The 23,701-nt window shown below is 36.1% G+C and overlaps 2 protein-coding genes across 2 annotated transcripts; one reads left to right on the top strand and one right to left on the bottom strand.

The window, feature by feature from the left end:
• Positions 1-1,212: 1,212 nt before the first annotated feature.
• On the top strand, positions 1,213-1,962 carry LOC113341168 (pentatricopeptide repeat-containing protein At3g22470, mitochondrial-like). Its single transcript, XM_026586153.1, has one exon. The coding sequence runs from the start codon at positions 1,213-1,215 to the stop codon at positions 1,960-1,962; it is 750 nt and encodes a 249-aa protein (XP_026441938.1).
• Positions 1,911-9,555, bottom strand: LOC113341167 (polyribonucleotide nucleotidyltransferase 2, mitochondrial-like). Its single transcript, XM_026586152.1, has 18 exons — positions 9,221-9,555; positions 8,622-8,753; positions 8,383-8,553; positions 8,055-8,183; positions 7,819-7,977; positions 7,630-7,678; positions 7,557-7,576; positions 6,686-6,805; positions 6,372-6,494; positions 5,792-5,929; positions 5,543-5,705; positions 4,477-4,602; positions 4,017-4,147; positions 3,528-3,759; positions 3,343-3,426; positions 2,863-2,945; positions 2,438-2,536; positions 1,911-2,338 (listed from the first exon to the last, which is right to left on the bottom strand). Exons 1-18 carry the CDS (start codon positions 9,542-9,544, stop codon positions 2,183-2,185), a joined length of 2,439 nt encoding a protein of 812 aa, XP_026441937.1. The 5' UTR covers positions 9,545-9,555; the 3' UTR covers positions 1,911-2,182.
• Positions 9,556-23,701: the final 14,146 nt, after the last annotated feature.

Genomic DNA, 23,701 nt, shown 5'->3' with positions numbered 1-23,701 from the left:
GTGCCAATGTATAACATACTACATATTAATATGTAGTATCAGTATATAACATATTGATACTAGTAACATATGTTACTACATACTACATTTGTTCTATATATGTTACTACATATTTTACTACATACTACATATTAATACTAGTATACTAGTAGTTACTAGTATACTAGTATACTACTAGTTATTAGTTACTACATATTACATATGTTACTAGTTACTACATATTACTAGTTACATATGTTACTACATATTACATATGTATACTAGTTACATATGTTACTACGTATTACATATGTATACTAGTATACTAGTAAACTAGTATTAATACTAGTATATATGTTACTACATATTACGTATGTTACTAACATACATAGTATATTATATGTTAGGGTTAGTAGAGTAATTTTACTCTTTTCAAATCTTTTTTGGACTAGGGAGTAAATGTTGTTTCCCGCTGGACTAGCCACTAATCCGGATCGGGTTTAGTGGACTAAACAGGAAATCTCTCGATTTGAAAAGGTTCACATGGATTGGGTCTTCTCTCGGATATCTTGAAGAGAGGTTATGAACCAAACATTGTCGTCTACAATGTCTTGCTTAAAGGGTTGAATACTAAAGAGGCATATGAACTATTCATCAAAATTCTTAAGGAGGGAATTCAACCTAATGTGGTAACTATTTCAACTCTAATTCAGTCCTTTTCTGATTCCGGTTAGTTAGATATTGCTTTTCAATTATAAAATGATATGGAGACAAAATGGAATTGTAAACCTAACTTGGTGACATATGGGATACTCATAGATGGGAATTGTAAAAATGGATTACTGGACAAGGCTTTAGGGTTATTTTACAATATGGTCGATAAGGGTGTCAAACCAAACACAGTTGTGTATAACTCCCTCATAAATGGCCTTTGCACCAATGCTAGGTTTGATGAAGCCAGGGCATTTTTAGTTGAAATGAATAAAAGAAATGTGGTACCAAATGTGGTTACTTACAACACCTTCATCCATGCGCACTGCCAATGCAGCAGATTGAGGGAATGCAAGGTTGTATTTCGATGACATGCTCATCAAGGGTATTGCACCCAATACTATAACTTTTAACATACTAATAGATACGCACTGGAAAGAAGGTATGCCCAAGGAAGCTTTGGACCTCTTTAAGCTGATGGAGAAGGTGCACATCCAACCTGACCTCGTTACGTAAAACACCATGCTGGATGGTTTAGTCCTAGTAGGTATGCACGATGAAGCTGTTCAGCTGTTCCAAGCATTAGAAACGACTAAAGGACTTGAGACTGATACAGTCAGTTTTAATACCATGATTCATGGTTACTGCCGGAAGGATATGCTGGAGGAGGCTATGCTCGTATTCAGCAGAATGAAGCAACGGGAAATAAGGCCAACAGCAGTCACCTACAATACACTATTATGGGGACTGTATCAGGTCGGGAGAATTACAAGCGCAGAGAGGTTCTTTGAAGAATTTCTAGCTTCTGGGGTATCTCCAAACCATGTCACACACCACATAAAGCTAACAGCCTACTGCAAAAACGGGAAAATGGGCGAGGCGGTGAAGTTGGTCGAGTCATTGGTGATGAGCGACGACCCCTATTTCACTGAGTTTTATAATACTCTCATGCATGGCTTTTGTCTGGTGGGGGAGTTGGAAAATGCGTTGCATTTATTTCATGAAATTCTGACCAAGGGACTAATGCGAGACGTGGTATCATATAACACCATGATTGGTAGCCTCTTTCATCACAGGAGGTCCTTGGAAGCAGAGAATCTTGTCTCCCAAATGGAAGTGGAAGGTTGTGTGCCGAATTCTAGGACATATGATATCATCATTAGCGGTTTTCTTCGAGGATCGCAGACAGAGAAGGGAGTACAATACTTTCATATCATGCGTCAAAGAGGATTTGTACCTGCCGATTCCGTTGTAGCATTTTACATACAGTGAATTTTACAACACAACTTCGATGAATCATCAGAAAATTGGCATGCCAATTCTAACTTACAAGTTTTACATTATGCATTGGAATTAAATAAGTTTAACTTGAAATCGAAAAGTTTCATGCGCCTTTTTTTTCTTATGATACAAGTTTTAGTCGGTCTCTCATCTAGATTAAAGATTAAAGCTTAGATAAGGCATCAGCCATTTCTGAGAAATCATACGACTCCTACAATTTTGACTCATTACAGAATTCTGATAAACCATAAACTTTTAACTGCAAATCCAAATTTGAACGGCGGTGGAGCTGATCTTCACCACTGAAACTGCTGTGAGACAGTTCTTGACGCTCAGCTACATATATTTTATCCGAGAGTTGATCAACCTGAAAATTTTGAAGAAAGAATGTTGCCATCAGCTTCTACCAGCATACTGATAACAACTGGCAGAGTAAGATGGAACGCATATCAACTACACCAAATACCTGCTCAATTGGTATTTCCACGTAACTCTTCGTTTCAGTAGTAGCCTCATCTTCATGTGGCCCTTCAACTTCAACCTCACTCCCGATAACAGTTTCAATCTAAGAAAAATATATCAGAGAATGTGCACCAGACTGAGATCAAAAAGCACCATATGAAGTTTTGCATAAGCATCTAAAGCACACACATAATAGGAGTGAAGGTAACACAACATGGGGATATACTGATATAGTGATTTAGGTTATTAAGAGAAAAAAAATACTATATACTATTGATAATTATTTACACAATCTGCTTAGAGGGTGCAATCATACATGGACAACCCAAGCACAATCAAGATAAAAATTTGATTTGATACATTACAGTATTTCACACGGATCCCATATAGTGTTAGGTAACAAGGTTCAGAAGAAAAAAAATAACATACCTTTTGCTTAGCTAGCATATGACATGTTTCATTTTTTGCGACTACAGTAACCTCACTATCTTCAATCATAGAAATCCGTGCTCCTGAATTACAAATGAAACATCAAATAAATCATGGCACTGAAAGAATACCTAGTAAACAGTATGAATGCAACATCAATCTAGTAAAACTGCGGTAGTTGAATACAGTTGCGGGGTTAAATACTTCAATATTATTTCTCTGAGTCGACTTTCGAGATTGGAAGCAACTCCTATTTACTACTCTTCTCAATCCCAGAGGTAAGAAGTTTTAACTGTTTGGGTGTTGTCTACTCTTCATTAGTCACACCTCTACAATTGATCTCGTTGAAGTAAATGATATCAACCATAATTCTTGACAAACAAGAATACTTCCACCCAGAAAATCATAAAAAACGCTGTCAAAAGATCAAGTTTCATGAGTGGGCGGTGCTTAAAGTTCTATACGCGTTGTAAAGATTACCTGTTTCTCGTTCGAAATCTCTCTGCCATGTACCATCGGGTTCAGTCAAGAGCTCAATAGACTTAGGTCGGAGTCTATATGTGACTACAAGACACATAACAATGGTAACATAAACAAGTATACTCTTTTTCATAGTATTTTTATCAAAAAGATAAGAAAATGAAGACAAAGAAAGAGCATCCAACCTACTACCGCGTCATTCCAACCCCAATCATCTGAAGTACAATAACTGGGAGCACTGATCTCTTGTTTCATCCTATCAAGGATTTCAAGGCGACCTTTTAATGCAGGTCCTAAGCACTCATAGATAATACCTAAAGGAATGCCGGCTACATTTACATCCAATCGTATAGCAGTAATTCCATCTCGTGAGCCTGCCACTTTGAAGTTCATGTCCACTAGATGCTCTTCCAAACTCTATGTAGATCCAAATCAAAAAAATAAATAAAAATGCTTGCAACCACAGCAAGTTCAGCCGTGACATCTACACTTACAAGAGTCATATATCTAGTAATACTGAATTAAACCTAGTAATACTGAATTTCTTTAACATGTCCATATGAGATATCACTTCTGAAGTTCAATGCATATGATCAATTAAACTCTAATGACTCACTACAAAGAAACAAAACAAATAAGAAAGATTAAAACAAAGAGACCAAGAGAGCGCTTACTGATAAATCTGTCAGTATTCGATAATTGTTCATCTTTCCATCCGTGGGGTGAACTTCACTAACCATACCCACTGAAACACCTGCCACATGTTTCTTTAGTGGGACGCCGGAAACCATCAAAGCAATACTCCCTACAGAAAATATCAGATAATCTATCAGAACACGACCCACACAGAGAGAAGAGAACTCAGGACGGCATATTGTATTTCGTTCTCTTCGCCTTTACAAATTTCAGATGAACACCATGAAACCATTCAGTATCTCTGAGTTCTTGTGATAGAATTTTAATTTTATCAGCTAAATTTATTCACATTGTTCAAAAAAACAGCAACCTCCAAATATTAGACACCAAGTTGTGATTAAACTTGTCTATGAGACCATTGGATTGATAACACCCTTGATTAACTTGCAGGCACCAGGGCAAGTGATACTGTATAACAGGAGAAGGATGATCATTTACCTCCACAAACGGCGGTTGTAGAGACTGAACCATCAGAGCGAATAGCTTGTGAGTTGACACGAACAACATATGGGAATCTATATTCTTCAGGTAACAGAACAACCAAAGCTTTCTCCACAAAATTGCCTATCAAGATCAAGAAGCTAAGATGAAAAGTATGATCGTTACTTTAAATCAACATAATTGAGTTCGCCAAATTAACAATATATAATAACTGACTATGCCTAGTCTACAATATATACAAACAGAGATGCAACAAAACAATATTAGCTGGACTGACAAGAAAAAATTAAGACTAAAAATGATCTAAAACATCTACAAACCCAAAAATGCAAGGCATCTAAATATATTCAACCAACTCCAAAGAAAAGAAAAAGAAAACAAACAAGGTTTGTCAAGGTACTGACTTGGTCAAGAAGGTTTAAGTATAAATCAGGCTGAAGGACCATTTCAACAACAAAAAAGGTTAAGGCTACTAAATTTTCACTTTGGGCTAAAAGACCATCATTTTAATTTTGAGTGAGTTGTGTAGTTGCAGGGTATAGTTTGCCGAAAAGATCAATCCAAACCCCGCAGGATTTGGGATTGATAATTTAACCCTTGTTAAAATGTTAAGATAGTATTCAGTCAAAAAGAACAGTGAAAAAATGTTGAGATGGTCCTTTTGCCTAAAGTGTAAATATGATGGTCCTTTAGCCTAATTGCGCATAGAATTAAATATTACCAAGTCCGGTGGTAGTTAAGGACGATGTGCACGGGTGAATTTACCAAGGATATATTTTCTACAAAAAGAGAAATTAAAATCTCTCCATTGCTCATATACAAGGAGAACAAAAGTCGGAACATGACCCTATCATATGTCGTTATAAGGACGTATTTGCTTAAAATGGCAAGTTATGCCCGTTCCTTGTGTTTTGCCTTCTGAAGCTGAAGGTGAATCACCCAAGAAAACAACTGATGCATACAAATCAAGAGGTAGCTAGTACTACTAATAGATGATGTGTGGTGCCAATTTGGCATAGATCCATTACATTATTTTAAAATAGCAGGCCGGGTCGAAGCTTACCATCCCCAGCATCATAACTATCACAATCGCCTATTTTCCAGTTTCCATCAACTCTGAAGGGTCGACTTTTGAATGAATATCTGGGGACACTGAGATGCGGATCACCACCCAGGTACTCAGCTTCATCCTCAACTGGTCTTTTTTCTGTCACTGTGCATATAACCTGGAATCATTGTGCCGCGACTCCATTAGATTAAACTATGTGGTAATATCATGAGCAAAGAAAAGGTGAAGAATAAATCGAGGTACCTGAGTCTGCTCACGAGAAAAAAGTGATGATCCCTGTAATTCTGACATTCTGGTAGATTCACATTTTAGCCGCCTAATTTTGTCAAGAGGCCTCCCATCGACTCTAAGATCTTTCTCACTAATCCACCTGTGGAAAGCCTAGTAACAGGACACAGATGTATTGATCCACATTGAAGTTATTGGTACCCGAATTACATTTTTCAACTACATCAAAGAGACAAGAAAGCATGGGCATAAGAATTATATCGCAAGACAGGTGCCCTTGAAGTTCCCAAGAAGAAGATTCAAGTGCTAAATTAGGTGTATTAGTGTAAATGAAGAGCTAAACTTATATTACATATTATGTGAGGATGATCACTTTAGCCATCTGGCTGTGCACATTATTCATATAGAAAAATGATTTCTATATATAAATGAGCAAAAAGGATTGTGGAAACGTTTTAATCACTATTTGATCAAGCTGAAAATTTGCAACTTGCTCAATAAAAGTAAGGATAAATTACTCTTATAACTGGTTTCATGGATCAACTGGAATATTAAAAGTACTAATTCATATTGAATTTATGGTGACACAGCTTACCTTTTTCTTTAGCATGTCAACCATCTTCGGGATAACCTTTATTTTTTCATTACTGTGTACCTCAGCGTCCAGTATTCTTTCTACCTCTTCAGTAAGTTTGATCTCAGCTTTCACACCTTCAACCTGAATATGGAAGAACAGAAAATTAAATGTGTAACCCATAATACAAAGGATATAACAATACCAAGCATATATATCTATATCAGAACTATAAAGGACGCCAATTAGGATTCCCTCAATGAGCAAAAATTGTATTTACTGACTGGACAAGCTGAAAGTTCGCGGCTTATATAAAATAAGGTGACACGAATTACCGTATTCTTCAGTATGTTGATATTTGGAAGAACCTTTATTTTCTCTTCATCATTTTTCTCTACCGACGTCACTCTTTCTACATCTACAGTAATTTTATCCAAAACTTCGTCATCCTTAACCTGAATATGAAGGATCCAGAATGAACATTAATGCAGAAAACACAGATATGTAAATATGTATTACTTCGTGCAGTATGTTCTCTTGCAAAAACAAAAAAAATGCCAAAAACACACAATGTACAATTATAGGATATCAATGAAACAGGACCAGTTTCTATTCAGCTGTACACATTTAGAAAGAAGGCCTATTAGAGAGAACATCAAGGAACCAGTCTTATAGGATGATGTGTGACAGTGTCAGCTTCTGGTGTTTGTTTTTAACGAACGATGTATTCGACAAGGAACAAAAGAAACTGCTAGTGCTAACATCATTATAACTGTTGTACCAAGAGAAGTCGAGGTCCGTGGATATAGGATACCACCAAAGGAAAAAATACTGCAGAGCATGGAAAGACCCTACATCTTCCACCTGCTACCATAGCCAAGTAGCACATACTATGGTTTTTATGTATTGTTCTGGTAAAGCAGGGTTGGATAGACGAAGCAGTTCGGATGCACCAAAAACCCGATTTCTGATAGTATAAATTTAGAATCACTCTTTGGCTTCTCATTTTGAAAACATGTACGCATGGGATGGTTTTAAAGCTCTGTAACAACCTTCATTTTTCAAAATACCCAATGTGGACACATATCGACACACCCGGACACTGCAGCAGCTCCGCTAGCCGTTAAACTTTAATACTTTTGCAATGTAGTTCTATAAACTATAACGCTTGAAAAACTAGAAGAAGCAAGAAGCGAAAGAGAAGACCTGGAAACACGGCTCCCTTATTCTTCAAATATTCTCACAGGATTATGAAGGCTATGAAGGCAGCAGCGTGCACCTTCCTTATATGCTGTTCCCGTTACCCCATAATTGCAAGTGAAACCAAACTGCTTTTTGGGAGAGTTTTAAATTTTCATTCTACTACATTTCCATCTTTTCACAATAACAAAATTATTGTCCGCAAGCTTTTAGAACAATAAATCAGAGCATTGTGGCAAAACACAGAGAAGAGAAAATAAAAATGCACCTTCTCATTCTCGGAATCAGGAAAAGCTTCGGACCGCACTTCCACCAAGCTCATGAGTTTCTGGACAGTACTCTCCTTCAGCATTGTTAATGTGTAATCCTTCTTATGTTGTCCAGCTTTTTTAGCCAATGAAATTTGAGGGGCAAGATATTTTACAGCCTAAATCATCAGCTTAGAAAAAATTCATCAATGAGAATAAAAAGATAATGAGGAACCTAACTAGTTGTATGACTCACCTGTTGATGTGCTAGCTGTAGCGCTTTTTCTAGATCTTCCTCAGTAATCTCACAAGCTTGTACGTCTGCCATTAAAGTTTTTTCATCTCGGGTGCAGGCATAAACCAAGTCGAGGTCACAAAAGAAAAGCTGATGAATTGTAACAATACAACAGAATTTAAAAATACCATCACGAAGCAATAACTGAAGAACATTAAAATTTCCCTTTGGATACATATGTTATGGAAACTTGCAACACCCGCAAAGCACCAAGTGCCGTTGACATGCTAAAAGGACTTCGAAAAATTCATTACTAGAGAAAGCTGAGAAAAGTGGTTGACTCAAATACCTCATCCCTTGAAGGATTAATAACAAACTGTCCCTGTATCCTTCCTATACGTACAACCCCAATTGGGCCGCCCCACGGAATGTCAGATAGCATAAGAGCTGCAGATGTAGCATTGGCAGCCATTACATCTGTATTTTGTTCTGCTTCACAACAGAGAACTCTTGCCATTACCTATACATAATAAATAGTTAGTGAAACTGTAAATTGTGAGAAGTTTCTACTCTCTAGAGAATATTCACCTCCACATCATGGTAAAAGTAAGCTGGAAAAAGCGGCCGAATAGGTGCACGAATAATACGAGCACTCTCCCTCCGCAAAAAGGATCCACAGACACGGTCATTAAAACGAAACTGGTCTCCTTGGTAATCAACCTAATAAAATTCAAAGATACAGTTTAATAATCTCATGGCTAATACAATGCATACCTTAGCAATGTAAAAAACCTTACATAGTGAACTGAGAAAAGTGGGGGAAGTAAGAGCTTCAAAAAACTATGAGTTGCACTGAATAGAAAATAGAAACCATTTACCAAATTGGGAATTTGAGCATGACAAAATACACTCCAACACAGCCTACATTGTGATAAACAGAATCTGAATTGTAGTTTCGGCTTTCAATTGTGATTACAGGGAAACAAAACAGCCTACAGCGTGACAAACAGAAGATGGATTGTATTTCGGCTTTGGATCAGAGAGCCTAAAGGTAAAGGGATAACCGGATACAACATGACACACATACCCTGTGCTAATTGAAATGGTTAAGAGATTTGTGATATTTAACTACTACAAAGTTTAAACCTTTGTGCAACCCAGTATCAATTTAGTATAAAAACACGTACCTTTATGCGGGGTGAAGAGTCTGGGATGACGTCAGGAAGCAGAGGAGATGCAGAAACAGTGGAGAAGACTTTCGAAAATTTTCCCATAGTTTCCATAGTCAATACAATTCCCCCACCAAATTGATCAGGTAAAGGTGCGACCTTTGGCCTTGTTTCAAAACAAACACGGTAAGAATCTATCTGGAATTCTTCCTTACATGGAACTTCCAGACGACTAGTAGTGTATATGCCGCTACAAAATCCTCTTCCAATTCTCCAGTTGAGCATCCTAACTGAGAAGTACTGTAGATTTGCTCTTCTTCCTAGGGCTAACAAAAGTGCCATGGCGGTGAGTGTTTGAGAGAGAGGGGGAGAGAGAAAAAGAATCTTACAAGAGTCAGAGAGTAACTTGGGGGTTGGGCGATATAAAGAGACCAAGAGAGTTCTGATCAAGGGTGCACACGGTACGGTTCGGCTCGGTTCTTGCCGAGGCCGAGTACCTGTACCTCCTTAGCCTCGGTTCCAAAATTTTGGACCGGTATCTGTACCTTGTACCTCGGTTCCGGTACCATTCGGTACACGTACGGTACCAGGTATGGTACCGGTACCTATCGGTACTAATTAACTTCAGAGAGGTGTGGTGTTCGCAAAAAAACTATAACTGCAGTTTGAGTAGTAATTAACTTCCTAAACTGTGGTACAATAACAAGTCATATGCTAGTGCAGTTGTGCAATTGCTATAATGACTAGTGTGTTGAACTGATGATGCTTCTGCTCATCGTTGATGAAGAGGGTGACGTATCAGTGGTGTTGCTGCCATTGACTTTCGAAGTTGAGCTTGGTTTCTGAGACTGTTGGAATTGGAGCTTGGCAGTGATAAGCTGGGGAGGTTACCTTCTCCGCACCTTCTTCAGTTGCAAACTCAATATGGCAATGTCCACTGAATTTTCCATTATCAAGTGAAGAGAAACACACATCGATAATTTTCCCAGCCCTTTTAAAGAACTTGATCCTACAATAGCAGCGAAAAAAGAGTGTTGAGACAATGAAATGTGGCGAAGGTTAAAAAGTAAAAATAGGATATATACGCACACATCTGATTTAGTAATGGACAAAGATAGGTGCTTGGAAATAAGTGTTTTTGATGCTCCAGTGGTTTCGGTTCCATAACGGTCAATTACAATTTCCATGTTACACAAGTTTTGGCCATCCAACTCCAATGTCTGCAATGATAAATTATTCATAGAGTAAAAGCTAACACAGAACTTTCAACAAATTACGGATCACAAACTGAGAAGTCTACCTTCTTTGCAGCTTCTTCAGTTGCAAACTCAATATCACAACTTCCCTTGTACTCAATATGGCGGATGATTGCAATTAAACAGGCTATACATGGTCAATGATGCCAGCTTCACTTGTTGACATAAGAGTTTTTTCACTATCTACTCTGTACCTTTCTTAGCATGTTTCGCCGTACATTTTCCACATTGCCTACCGCATGAAATCAGCCTTTCTGCATATAAAAGAAGGAACAGATTAATCAGATAAATCTATACCGAGACCACATAAAAGAAAGAAAATACGATGTGCCCATCAAAGCCATTAACTTCTCTACAGCAAACACCATTCCCTTGCAACTCAAGAACATCAATTATTATCGGAAATCATCAGCAACCCCATCGAACACCACCAACATTCGAACCCCATCTCTTCATTTCAACAACAAACACCACCACCTCTCATCTCTGAACATGATAAAATTCAATTGCAATCTTCACTATAACATCATCATCGTAGGGTTAGGACATGAAATCTAAGATAAGATAGAGATGAAACTTGGGGTCAGAGTTGTTAGAAGATATGGAGTTCAGTTTTGAGCTAGAAGTCAGCCAAACAAGTGTTGTCTTTGCCGTCTGTTTTATGTGATGAATGGCCAAGAATTGTTGAGTATTTAGTAGCCGAGATGAATTAGGAAATTGCGTGGAATGCAAGTCCGCAGCAAGGCGGAATTGAGCTATAAAAAGAAGAACCTAAACCTACAGAAAAGGATCCCGATATCCCCTACGACTGTCGTTATATCTCCAACAGAGAGGAGCTATGCTCCTCTCCAAACCTTCTCCACATCACCACCATCTTCATCTTCCCTATCTGCATCCATCTCATGTCATCTTCATTACCACCTCACCTGCATACACCCTTCACAACATATATCCACCATCACCTGCATACAACCATCTCCATACATACACTCCACCTGCACACATCTTCCATCTCAACCTATCATCCACAACACCAAGCTTGCAGTCGCAGTTTACCAGACCATCATAGCAGCAAACCATCCACCATCGGAGCACTGCCAGGCCTGAGTTCACGATTACTACAACTTCCATCATCACTTGCAACAGTTTGCAGCAATAAGTACCTGAACCTGGACCTGAAGTACACATCAACAACTTCGCAGACCACGATTTCAACATCCACTTTCCACCATCAGTTCGCAATGGCACCAATATGGTTGCAGCTTGCCAACAGTTTAGCTCAGGGAGATTCCTGCTCGCATTCATACCACCGGCCACTGATTGGGTTTTGTTTTCGTTTTATCTTGCACATGTCTCGAATCTTTTGAATTGATTATTGAGAACATGAACTCCATTATGTGTAGATAAATACTTGTTTGATTAGGGATATTTCAGAAGCTATGTGACTTGATTTTTAATCCTCAAATATCGTTTTATTGCTTGTCTTTTACTATGTTTATGACCATGGATTGTTTTCAAATTGTTTGAGTGGCCAATTAGATGACTTGTCTGCGATACTAATGCTAGATTTTGGAGTCTTAATCCGTAATTGTTAAGAAGACATAATCATAAGTAGCAAAACACCAATGTTGCAATGGGATGTTGTGGATTTTGATGTGTATTTGACAACCCTAAGTTAACATGTCCAACTTACGAGCATGTGGTTAGGATCAATCCGACTCATAAAACATATCGGTTAGTTAAGTTACACTAGAGAGATTATTCAAAGAGTCTTGATTGACTAGACACGAGTAGAGAACTTATTCTACGAAGTGACTTTAGAGTTTATTAGACTTGTTGGACTTATAACTTGTCTAGGATTGTTAATGAATGTATTTTGAAGAAGATTCATGTCCCTAATGGAGAAAGAACCCCTAATCATCCTCATCCTCACTGTTCACACTCATATATGCTTTGTAGTTTTTGCATTATTCATATTTTCAGGAATTAAATCGACAACTTTAGACTCAACTCTCCCTTAGGAACGAACCTGCTTATCCTTGTGCTACTTTCTAGTGTAAGAAGAGTAAGGAATATATTTTTTGTGAGATTGACACCTCATCAATACACTATAAGTTTATTTTGTCTTGCAATTTCGTGTATACTAAAGCATACGAATCACAAGCTAGCATCAAAAATAGGCTATATCAACCAACAAAATAACAAGGTTTATTGCTATGTAGTCCCGAAAAATAACAATCATATTACAATAACTGAAGTTTGAGAACAATAAAAGATATGATTTTGAAGGCTAACATAAAATATATGTCAACAACAAGATAATTCCAACTTTAGATCAAAACATTTCAATAGATTAAGAACAAATCGTTATCAAACAATCAATGTTAGGAACGACACAACAAAAGAAACCCTACAAACGGCTCCCTTATTTCCTTAATAGGGAACCGATTGATTCCGATGGGAAATATGAGTTGGAATAGTATCTAATTGGAGAACGATATGGGTATGAGACCACGTTTTCGCAGTATTATTTGATTGTGTTTTATGAATTTAAAAAAGATTGGGTTAAAAATCAATACAATATGATCATATATATGTAAAATAAAAAGAGAAGACAAAAACACAACCTGAAAAATATTAAACAATAACAAAAATTAGGAAAATACTGGAACAACATCATGTTTATCAAATTTTTAGAATTGGATGACACTCACGAAATCAACAATGCAGGAAAAAAATCTACAACTCATCCATTGTCACTTGATAGTAAAATGCTTGAAGCTTATTTACTGGGAAAACTCTAAGAGAAGATTTAGATGCAAGAGAACTAAAAAGACATCTTTGCAGCATTAAAAAAATAGACAACTTTGTTTTCCAGATATTTTTTGAAGAAAAAAAATACAAAAAAATAAATAAACGGAGAATTCATTCCTAAGAAAACAAGTAACCGAAAAGATATATAGAGAGCACGACAACATGAGACTTTTCCCAAATCATGGATCTGAAGAGCAAATAGAAGAATCTGGGAAATATAATTACAAAAACGAATAAAGAGTAAAAAAAAGAACAAAAACGTAGGATGCTAACGTTCAATGAATATCTACAACAAAAACATAGCATGGACATTGATAGAATCTGGGATCGAGAAAGAATGAAAATATGCTAAGAAGTTTTTATAGTGTAATGTAGTTTTTACAGTGGTAAGAAAAGGGTTTGATTCTCGGACTTGTGAAGTTGATTTAGACTTAAAATATAAAATTGATATAGAAAATAAAACAAAGGATGATGACAATATTGAGAGGTTACTGAGAATCGGGATTCCACCAAACTCATATACTATGGTTCAATATTAATTCTTAGACAATTATAACTCCAAAAATGATAATATTGACTCTAAATCTTTGTCAAGGTAGATTTTATAAAACATTAATTGTAAATGGTAAGCATAAGTTATCAAAACACCTAAGCTAAGTGTAACCCATCAAACTAAATCACAACTAATTAATTTAAAATCATAGTTCAAATTATATTAAGGCAAAAGTCTTAAAAAGAATATAATAAAATTACCATAGTGTTGAGAATTGGCTTCCTCCGTCATCCCAGTGATGAGGTTTAGCTCCTCATGTTGTAAATAAATGTTATAAAAAAAATAGGAAGCATCATATTTATTGATTCAACGTGAAAAGGATACAAAATTTATTGATTCCCACTCACTAATATTGCTCGATTACAAGAAATATGAAATAATACTCTCACTATTTTTCTCAATCTCTCCCCCCACCAAGAACCCCCGAGATGATTCCATACGACTCCTTTTATAGTGGGGATTCTGAAATCCTTCCATAATTTTCTACATGAAGTGATGTCATTTTTTATTTTCCGGCTAATGGAGTGACGCCATGTGTCAGGACAATGCAAAATCCTCCAATAAAAATGAGCCACGTGTCAAATATTGCAGTCAGAATATTCTTTATTTGGAAAATATATTATTTTTAATTGATTCCAACCATAAAGAATAATATCTTGATTTCCTTCTTTATTTTTCTTATTTTCTTCATTAAACCACATATTTTCAAATATCTTTTAATTATTAGTATCTTGCACATGGTCTCCACACTTCTACACATGATATGGCACACTTCCATGCTTAATACACTCCCATAACCAAATGATTGACCCAATAATTCTTCATGTTTCTTCTTGGGCCTAGCCCACTTCATTTATTTCTTTTTGCGAGTAGAATTCCACATTTTGGTACATCGAGCTTTATTTCCCAAAAATACCTACAAATACACAAAATAGCACAATAAGCACAAAATCGAGTACTAACATTACAGAGAATTGAGAAACAAATAGACACATAAATGCGTCTATCAAATACCCCCAAACTTGTTATTTGCTAGTCCTCGAGCAAAACTAAAAAAATAAATAAAACCGAGTTAATCTCGGGAGGGTTTACCAGAGGTGTACCCACAAAACCATTACTCCAGACCCTAGCTATCTACGCAGAACCTTGGAAGGAACTAAAGAATCTCCTTGGTTGCAATACAATCATTGACTACAGGAGGAAGTACCCTGATGCGAAATTCCAATTGTTGTACACGAGTTTGTACTCAAGCATACTAAAATTCATATAAAGTGACAGAGCTCTATTCAGATAGTTTCTGGACATCATAACCGGAGTCAACCAATCACATGGAAAGATTAAGAAGATGGATAAAGAAAAAGATGGTTTAAAGTGAACGATGTTTCCCATATCTGTCTGAAGGCCTCTGCCAAGATGGACCTATCCTAATGGACTGAGATATCGGTCTGACTAATATCAACACAACTGGCATATACAAGGGGACCAGTGGTCGATAAACCTAACTCTAGGTCAACACAACTAGCATATACAAGGGCACCAGTGGTCGACTTTATTGAATTTATTCCTGTTGGTCTGGTCTTAATTTTTTTTATTTTTTTTTGGTATCTCAATTACCCTATTTCACCCTAGTAAAGGTAACAACTTGAATCGTGTGCCCCACCAAATCACTTAAAAATAAAAACAAAAGGATTAGGATTCAACGAGATATGGCGAAACTACCATGTTTTTTTTTTAATTCTAACACCTGAGCTCTGTTCTTTTATGAATAGACTCTTTAGATGTTTCCATCTAATCAGATTGGTTCCTCAACTCCTACAACCAAAGTGCTTCCATACACTTAGACTGGTTAGTGCCATCCTTAATAAACATAAATTTCTAGGCTATGGAATTTATTTTTTTATTTTTTTTACTGCAACTAAAAAGTTTCTCCCATACCCCCAAACTTAAATCTAACATTGTCCTCAATGTTCTAAAGATAAAATTAAAATCATATGAACAAGGAGAAACCGTTACCATTTGAAGCAAAAGAGTCAAGGAAAGATATTACCGTGTTGCATGAGATTGGGTTACCTCCCAAGAAGTGCTAAGTTTAAAGTCTTCAGCCAGACTAAGAAAGGATTAGTCACCACGAAGAATCATATAGCAGCAGCCGGAATAATTGCGGGTCATCTGAATCATTAAGTGTTACCCAAAAGAAGAGAAAATCGCAACATACCAAGAAGATACCGAACATACCCTTGCTTAAGACAACTACATCTAGTTGTGGTTCAGGTTCAGGCTCTATAAAAGGATCTAAGTAAAAGGTTTTCATCGGTTGGATTTCCTCAAAGCTAAGATCCAGTTCAGGTATTAGAGTCTAGAAAAACTCAACTAAGAACTTAGAAGCACATAACAACAACCTGAATAATTGGGGATCCTCTAAGTCAATTAGATTTGACTCACATAGTTGACCACAATAATGGTCATTCTTAAGAAAATGTGTCGACCCTAATATCCTAAAGTAATTAGGTTTAGTCTCAAAACTTAATAACCGACACATCTGAAATTCAAACGTTCCCACAATTGGAATACAAGTTTTTGGTGGGAAAACAAAATCAATCTGGGTATCATAGCCTGGGTAAACCACATCAGCCAGAGGATGGGTTTCTAACAACTGAACTTCTTCCTGGACATTATTAGGTTCGGTAGAGCTAGTATGAAGGAAATCTGGCACAATGGTTGAGGCACATATATCAAGTCCCAAGTGAGGGATCTCTGTAAGATCTAAAGTTAAGGCACAAGGAGAATGATAATCACCCCCAAACTTAGAGTTTTGGTTGTCTCTAGATAGACTAGCTACAATTTCCCTAATTTCTAGATCATCGGAATCCTGAAAATGGTCAATTGCTTCGTGTAGATTATACTCAGGTGATGCATCCTCACTCATATTTAAAATCTCTACGAGTTCATCTTCTTCGTCTAAGACTAATGTTTCTAAATCGCTAGACTCTAAAACAATATTCTCAGAATAAACTTGTTCCTCTAAACTATCATTGGCTTCGTAATCATAAGGAAATACTACATCGTCTAAAACGGGAGTATCTCTAGTCAAGTCCTCGTCCTTTTGAATAGGTGAATAATTATTAAAATTATTTGGATTTGAACAAGAAACATTATCATTATTAAGTTCAATTGGAGTAACAAATTCCTGATCACTATGCCTACTTATTTCAAATTCTTCATCAACACTATCCTCATCATAATCATTATAATAACATGAAAATGGTTGGACCTCATCTAAACAAGTAGTGTTACCAATTTTATCCTCGGCATCTTGATTATGTGAATAACTATCTTCATTATCAAAGGTATTATTGGATACACTATATTGGAAATTCAAGTTATTTCGAGCAATACTTTCGTCCGTCTCTAACTCAAGTCTACGTGTCGACTCAGCTATCCTCTCAAGGGTCTCCTCCAAAGAAAGTTCCCTTAGTGTTGGATATAAGTTTTGAGTTAATCTATTGAGGATATCTTCTAAAGATTCACTCGTTGTTGCAGTCCTTTCGTCCATAACTACGTTATTCACCTCAGCTAACTTACATGTCGATTCAGCTAACTTTCGTGTCGACTCAGGTAAACTCCAGATAGACTCTTCTAGAGAAGGAATAGGAACTTAAGGATCATAAAAAGGACTACTTTTCAAAAGTTTGATTGCATCCTCTAAATACGGAGAACTAGTATTATAATCTTCTTGCTCGTAAGACTGATGCGCATGCGGATAGTAATTGGGCTCACCATGGTATGACCCAAAATCTTGAAAAGGTTGGCGTGCCCAACCAATATTCACACTATGATCATAAAAAGAGTAATGTCCATGTTGCTCGGTTGGATAATCATTGTATTGGTTATACCAGTTCGACATCCTAACTACAAGAAGATTCTAAACAAGCACAAAGAAGGCTGACTCGACCACAACAAGCCTATTTTATCTAGCAAACAAAAAGCATGATGTCTCCACTTAGATTGTTTCTAGATCAACTTCTAATCCTTCGAAAGGAAATTCGTTACAATTTAAGCAAACCCCTCTGGAATCAATCCGAGCCAAAGTAAGTTGAATAGAGGCGAGGGAAGCTGCATGGAGCTTTGATACCCAAGGCCTCACCGCATTACAAGGCGGCGCAGTCACGCATTCAACTCACAGAAACCATCATGAACTTCGAAGTATTCTTAAAAGAGTAACCAATATTTTTCAAATGACTTTCCTATTAAGCTCGTAACCCTATCGGTCTCGTTCTAGTCAAAATTTTAGGCTTAGGTTCGCGTTTGGTTTCGTTTTTCTAAGGCGGGCAAGAAGAGAACGGTGATGAAATCCGAACCCTTATCTTGTATGGCCAGACCTTGCCCTTTACTAGGAAATTAAAACAACTGTATTCGATTCCTCAACATATATGTATACAAAATCATCCAGTAAACCCGCTGACAGGGGGTTCGCGGGTGTTTAGAATTCTTACCTCCCGTTCCAGACGGGGGATGAACCGTTGAAGTCGACTCGGGCCACAACTCCTATGTCATGTACGAACCCGAGGAGCCGAGGCGATACCGTAATCGCCGTCCTTCTCTGCAAATAGTTTACTTAAAACTACCCTTCCGTAGGGTTTAAAAAAAATAATAATGTCCAGTGTCCAAAAATATAATTTAAAAAGGGTCCAAAAAAATAAAAGATTACAAAAATAAAAACTCTAATTACAGTTTCTAAAAATAAAAAGAAATAACTATATACAAGGAAAAATAAAATTCTTCTTCACTCCTTTTGGATTTCTCTTTTCTTTCCTTATTTGGCCTTGCTTTCTCTTTTTAACACTTTTTCTTTTTCTCTAGCTTAGCTCCGAATCTGAAAGCAAACAAAAGTACCAAAAGGCGTAAAAAAGAACAAAAATGAAAAAATAAAAATAAAACCTAAAAACAAATTTATACACAAGTCTGCGTCGGCGGCGCCAAAAATTGATGTAGTTTTTACAGTGGTAAGAAAAGGGTTTGATTCTCGGACTTGTGAAGTTGATTTTAGACTTAAAATATAAAATTGATACAACAAATAAAACAAAGGATGATGACAATATTGAGAGGTTACTGAGAATCGGGATTCCACCAAACTCATATACTATGGTTCAATATTAATTCTTAGACAATTATAACTCCAAAAATGATAATATTGACTCTAAATCTTTGTCAAGGTAGATTTTATAAAACATTAATTGTAAATGGTAAGCATAAGTTATCAAAACACCTAAGCTAAGTGTAACCCATCAAACTAAATCACAACTAATTAATTTAAAATCATAGTTCAAATTATATTAAGGCAAAAGTCTTAAAAAGAATATAATAAAATTACCATAGTGTTGAGAATTGGCTTCCTCCGTCATCCCAGTGATGAGGTTTAGCTCCTCATGTTGTAAATGAATGTTATAAAAAATAGGGAGCATCATATTTATTGATTCAACGTGAAAAGGATACAAAATTTATTGATTCTCACTCACTAATATTGCTCGATTACAAGAAATATGAAATAATACTCTCACTATTTTTCTCAATCTCTCCCCCACCAAGAACCCCCGAGATGATTCCATACGACTCCTTTTATAGTGGGGATTCTGAAATCCTTCCATAATTTTCTACATGAAGTGATGTCATTTTTTATTTTCCGGCTAATGGAGTAGCGCCATGTGTCAGGACAATGCAAAATCCTCCAATAAAAATGAGCCACCTGTCAAATATTGCAGTCATAATATTCTTTATTTGGAAAATATATTATTTTTAATTAATTCCAACCATAAAAAATAACATCTTGATTTCCTTCTTTATTTTTATTATTTTCTTCATTAAACCACATATCTTCAAATATCTTTTAATTATTAGTATCTTGCACATGGTCTCCACACTTCTACACATGATATGGCACACTTCCATGCTTAATACACTCCTATAACCAAATGATTGACCCAATAATTCTTCATGTTTCTTCTTGGGCCTAGCCCACTTCATTTATTTCTTTTTGCGAGTAGAATTCCACATTTTGGTCCATCAAGCTTTATTTCCCCAAAATACCTACAAATACACAAAATAACACAATAAGCACAAAATCGAGTACTAACATTACAGAGAATTGAGAACAAAATAGACACATAAATGCGTCTATCATAGTGTATAAAACTAAAGAAAGAATATGGGAAGTCGAACGCAATTCAAAAACATATAAATTTGGTTTCGGGTTAAATGACTAGCATACGATTAAAAGGTAATGTTATGCTACCTTATGGTTGTTTTCATGTCGTTTTTTGATCAATATATATTATTGCTATCTTATTTTGGTTAAACGTAACATATGTACAAATACAAGCTACAGTGGGTTGTACTTATTTGAGGCTTCTAAGTTTTTCTTTTGTTTGTGATTATTAATATAATTTTTTATTAGGGTTAAATTTTTACAACAATGTTTTAAATGAGTTTCTGGGAAATTTGTATATAGAATCATATTACTAATTAGTTTGTTTGAAGTTTATTTGTTGTCGTATTGTTTGGTTAATATTAATCCTTTTAACCATGTTTGTTTGTTGAAGGAATATAATTTATTTTTCAAACTAAGTTCAAACGAGGTACTATCATACACACTTTTAGGTATGATGTAATCTCTCTCATAGGTACAATTTTTTCGTTTCGAAATACTATACCAATCGATTTTTTTTATATATAATTGACTAAGTTATAGTCTTTTAAAATTATTTGGACACATTAAGTTGTAATATTTTTTAAAAGTAAAAAAAAGTATGTACACTTAAGACTAAAAAAAGAGGTCGAACCGTATATATATATATACACATACTACGTTGTATAGAGTATTAACGTTAGCATCTCAAGGTCTAGTTAGGGTTTAAGGTTCAAATTAAATCGTTGTTATATACACGGTTAATCACGGTACGTCCACATCTTTTTACAAGAACGACGATCTAAATTTTAGGTTTATTGTTCTTAAAGCACGATGGGTCAAAATTTGGATACTAGTTCTAACAGGTCACATAACATACACTTGTACATATACCTTGTCAACTTGATAGAATTAGAAAAAGTTTGCACAACTAATGAATGAATTCCATATCTACATGTATATAACCGTGATTAGGTCGGTGATGGTGCCTCACTACGATGTTTTTCTGACTTTTGGCTGACATGACGACTTCCAACCGCCATCAGTATTGTCCTTGGTCTTGGAAATATTGTGGTTGTCGGTAGATGAAGAAAACAAAAATCTCTTGTTCACCATCATACTGCTCATATGACGGTGAGTAGTAACTTTTGATTGTTACTTTCATCGTTGTATCAATAACCGATGACGCCATTGTTGTTAAAGCATTGCTCGATCGAACTCGCATGCGTTGTTATCTCAAGCATGCTTGTCAATGTTAGTGATCAAAACTTTAAGTCTTGATTTTTAGCCTATTAGATGTCTCAGACTAGGACATAGATTGTGTAGTTGAACTTTAGACTTCACGGCGTTCATCATTTGAAGACGAAGAACTACCAAGGGTATCTTGTGGAACTTCATCGACAAAAGGTATGTGGAGACTGAAACTCATTTATCACTTGGAATGTATATTTTTACTCTATCTCCTATATCAAGATATAAGTCGTATTACGATATAGTTTTCTATTATACACATTTGAGATTTCGAGTTGAGTTTAACTCGCTTATATATTTCTTGGAATATGTGTTGGCAAGCTTTCGCTTTGGCCAAGTTCATCTAACATTCGTGCCGAAAGTCCGAATATGATCATATGAAAATTGCCGAGTAAAATCCCTCATGGTTTGTGTGATACAATCATTTGGTGAAGACTTGGAATGTTTCATTAGGATAATTTCAATAACTTGAAAATTGCATTGATGAAAAATAGTTTGTGAATAACAGCTATATAACATCCTCTAAGAAAGTTTCAATGATTGAAATAAAGAGTTTAGAATCAAGTAACCATGTTTGGATATAAACATAGTGTGTTAATCACATTAGTGTGCAAGTCCAAAACCGGGAGCCTGAAGTAAGCGTACCCGTACGCGTACTGGCGATTGCTGACGTCTGGACAAGTATGCGTACCTGTACGTGTTAGAGCACTGCTCAGTCGAACTCGCATGCATTGCTATCTCAAGCATGTTTGTCAATGTTGGTGATCAAAAATATAAGTCTTGATTTCTAGTCTATTATACCTAAGTCTCGGACTAGGATAAAAAGTGTAGTTGAGCTCAAGAACTCCATGGCGATCATCATACAAGACGAAGAAGGAACTGGTGGAACTTCATCGACTAAAAGGTATGTGGAGACTTGAACTTATCTATCACTCAAAAGTTTATCTACTTTATCTCCTATCTTGAGACAAAAGTCGTTTTGCTATATAGACTTTGATTATACACATTTGCTATTTAGAGCCGAGTTTATCTCGCTTATCTATTTCTCTAAATATGTGTTGGTAAGATTTCGCTTTGGCCAAATTCATCTTTACCTAGTGAAGAAAGTCATGATATGTTTCAATCACTTGAAAATGGCTTTGATGAAAAATGGTTTGTGAATAACAACTATATAATGTCTTATAAGAATGTTTCAATAATTGAAATGAGAGTTTAGATTATATAACCATTGTTGGATATAAGAATTTTGTGGCAACACATACATGTATAAGTCCTTATTCCTTGAACCGAAATCTGCATACCTTGATGCTTAGGAAAACCGGAACCGAGTCCGTGAACCCAGTCCGCGATCCCAGTCTGCGTACCCGGTCCGCGTACTGTCGGAGGTTCTTTTCCCGAGAAAATCTGCTGGAGTTTGTGATCCATTTACAAACTTATTCCAGGTACTTAAGTCCGCGTACTTAGGTTGGTTATTTTCTAAAAACGATTATTCATGAACTTATACTTATATTAACTAAGGAATGCAAGTTTGCAAACCGTGGCTATAAAATTCATGAATCGATTCGAGTGAATCAAATCGTTTTTGCTTCGATTGTGTCTTGTATACTTCTATAAGATCTAAGAAATTTAACAACTCTCTAACTAGTTCATTTGAGTCATTTGAACTAGTTATGGTAAAGAAGGATATGGTTAATATGAAAGTGCTCATATGGCTAACCATTTGGTTAACTACTGTTGAACCAACGAATGTACATGTTTGGGTACGGTTACACAAATCTAAAAACGTGCATTTCATTTGTGTCTAACAAGCTAAGTTTCGATCTAACGGTTGAAAAATATTAGCTTGAATCTAATGAGGTTTTCATCTAACGGTGAATATTGAATGCTTTATTACTAAGCTAACATTGATTGCAAACCCTGATTTGAAAGACTATATAACGGAGAACTCTAGCAACTGGGAAACTTAATCCCCACACCTCCTGTGTGATACTAATTGTATTAGCTAGAGTCGATTCTCCTTTAACCTTATGATTCTACCGAGACCCTGTAGGTTAACGACTTAAATATTTCATTGGGATTATGAAGCCAGATCGATACTACTTTCTTGTAGTTGTGTGATCTGATCTTGTTGTTTCTATCGTACGAGTACAATCGTAAAGATTGGCTTGAGATTGATATATCTGATAGGCAAGATATAAAAGTAATCACAAACATCTTCGTCTCATCGTTTGTGATTCCACAATATCTTCTTTCGCCGCGTCGAATAAGATTATTGTGAGGTGATTGATAATACTAGGTTGTTCTTCGGGAATATAAGTCCGGGTTATCAATTGGTTCCTATTCACCTTGATTTATCAAAAGACGAAGCAAAACTCGTAGGTATTTATGTGGGAGACAGATTTATCTATTACCGTAGACTTTTCTTTGTGATACATATTTGTTTA

Source organism: Papaver somniferum, unplaced genomic scaffold, assembly GCF_003573695.1.
Source record: "Papaver somniferum cultivar HN1 unplaced genomic scaffold, ASM357369v1 unplaced-scaffold_25, whole genome shotgun sequence".
In the NCBI taxonomy this organism is placed as follows: domain Eukaryota; kingdom Viridiplantae; phylum Streptophyta; class Magnoliopsida; order Ranunculales; family Papaveraceae; genus Papaver; species Papaver somniferum.
Note: the sequence above shows the minus strand (reverse complement) of the source record. Positions and strands in the feature narration are given on the sequence as shown.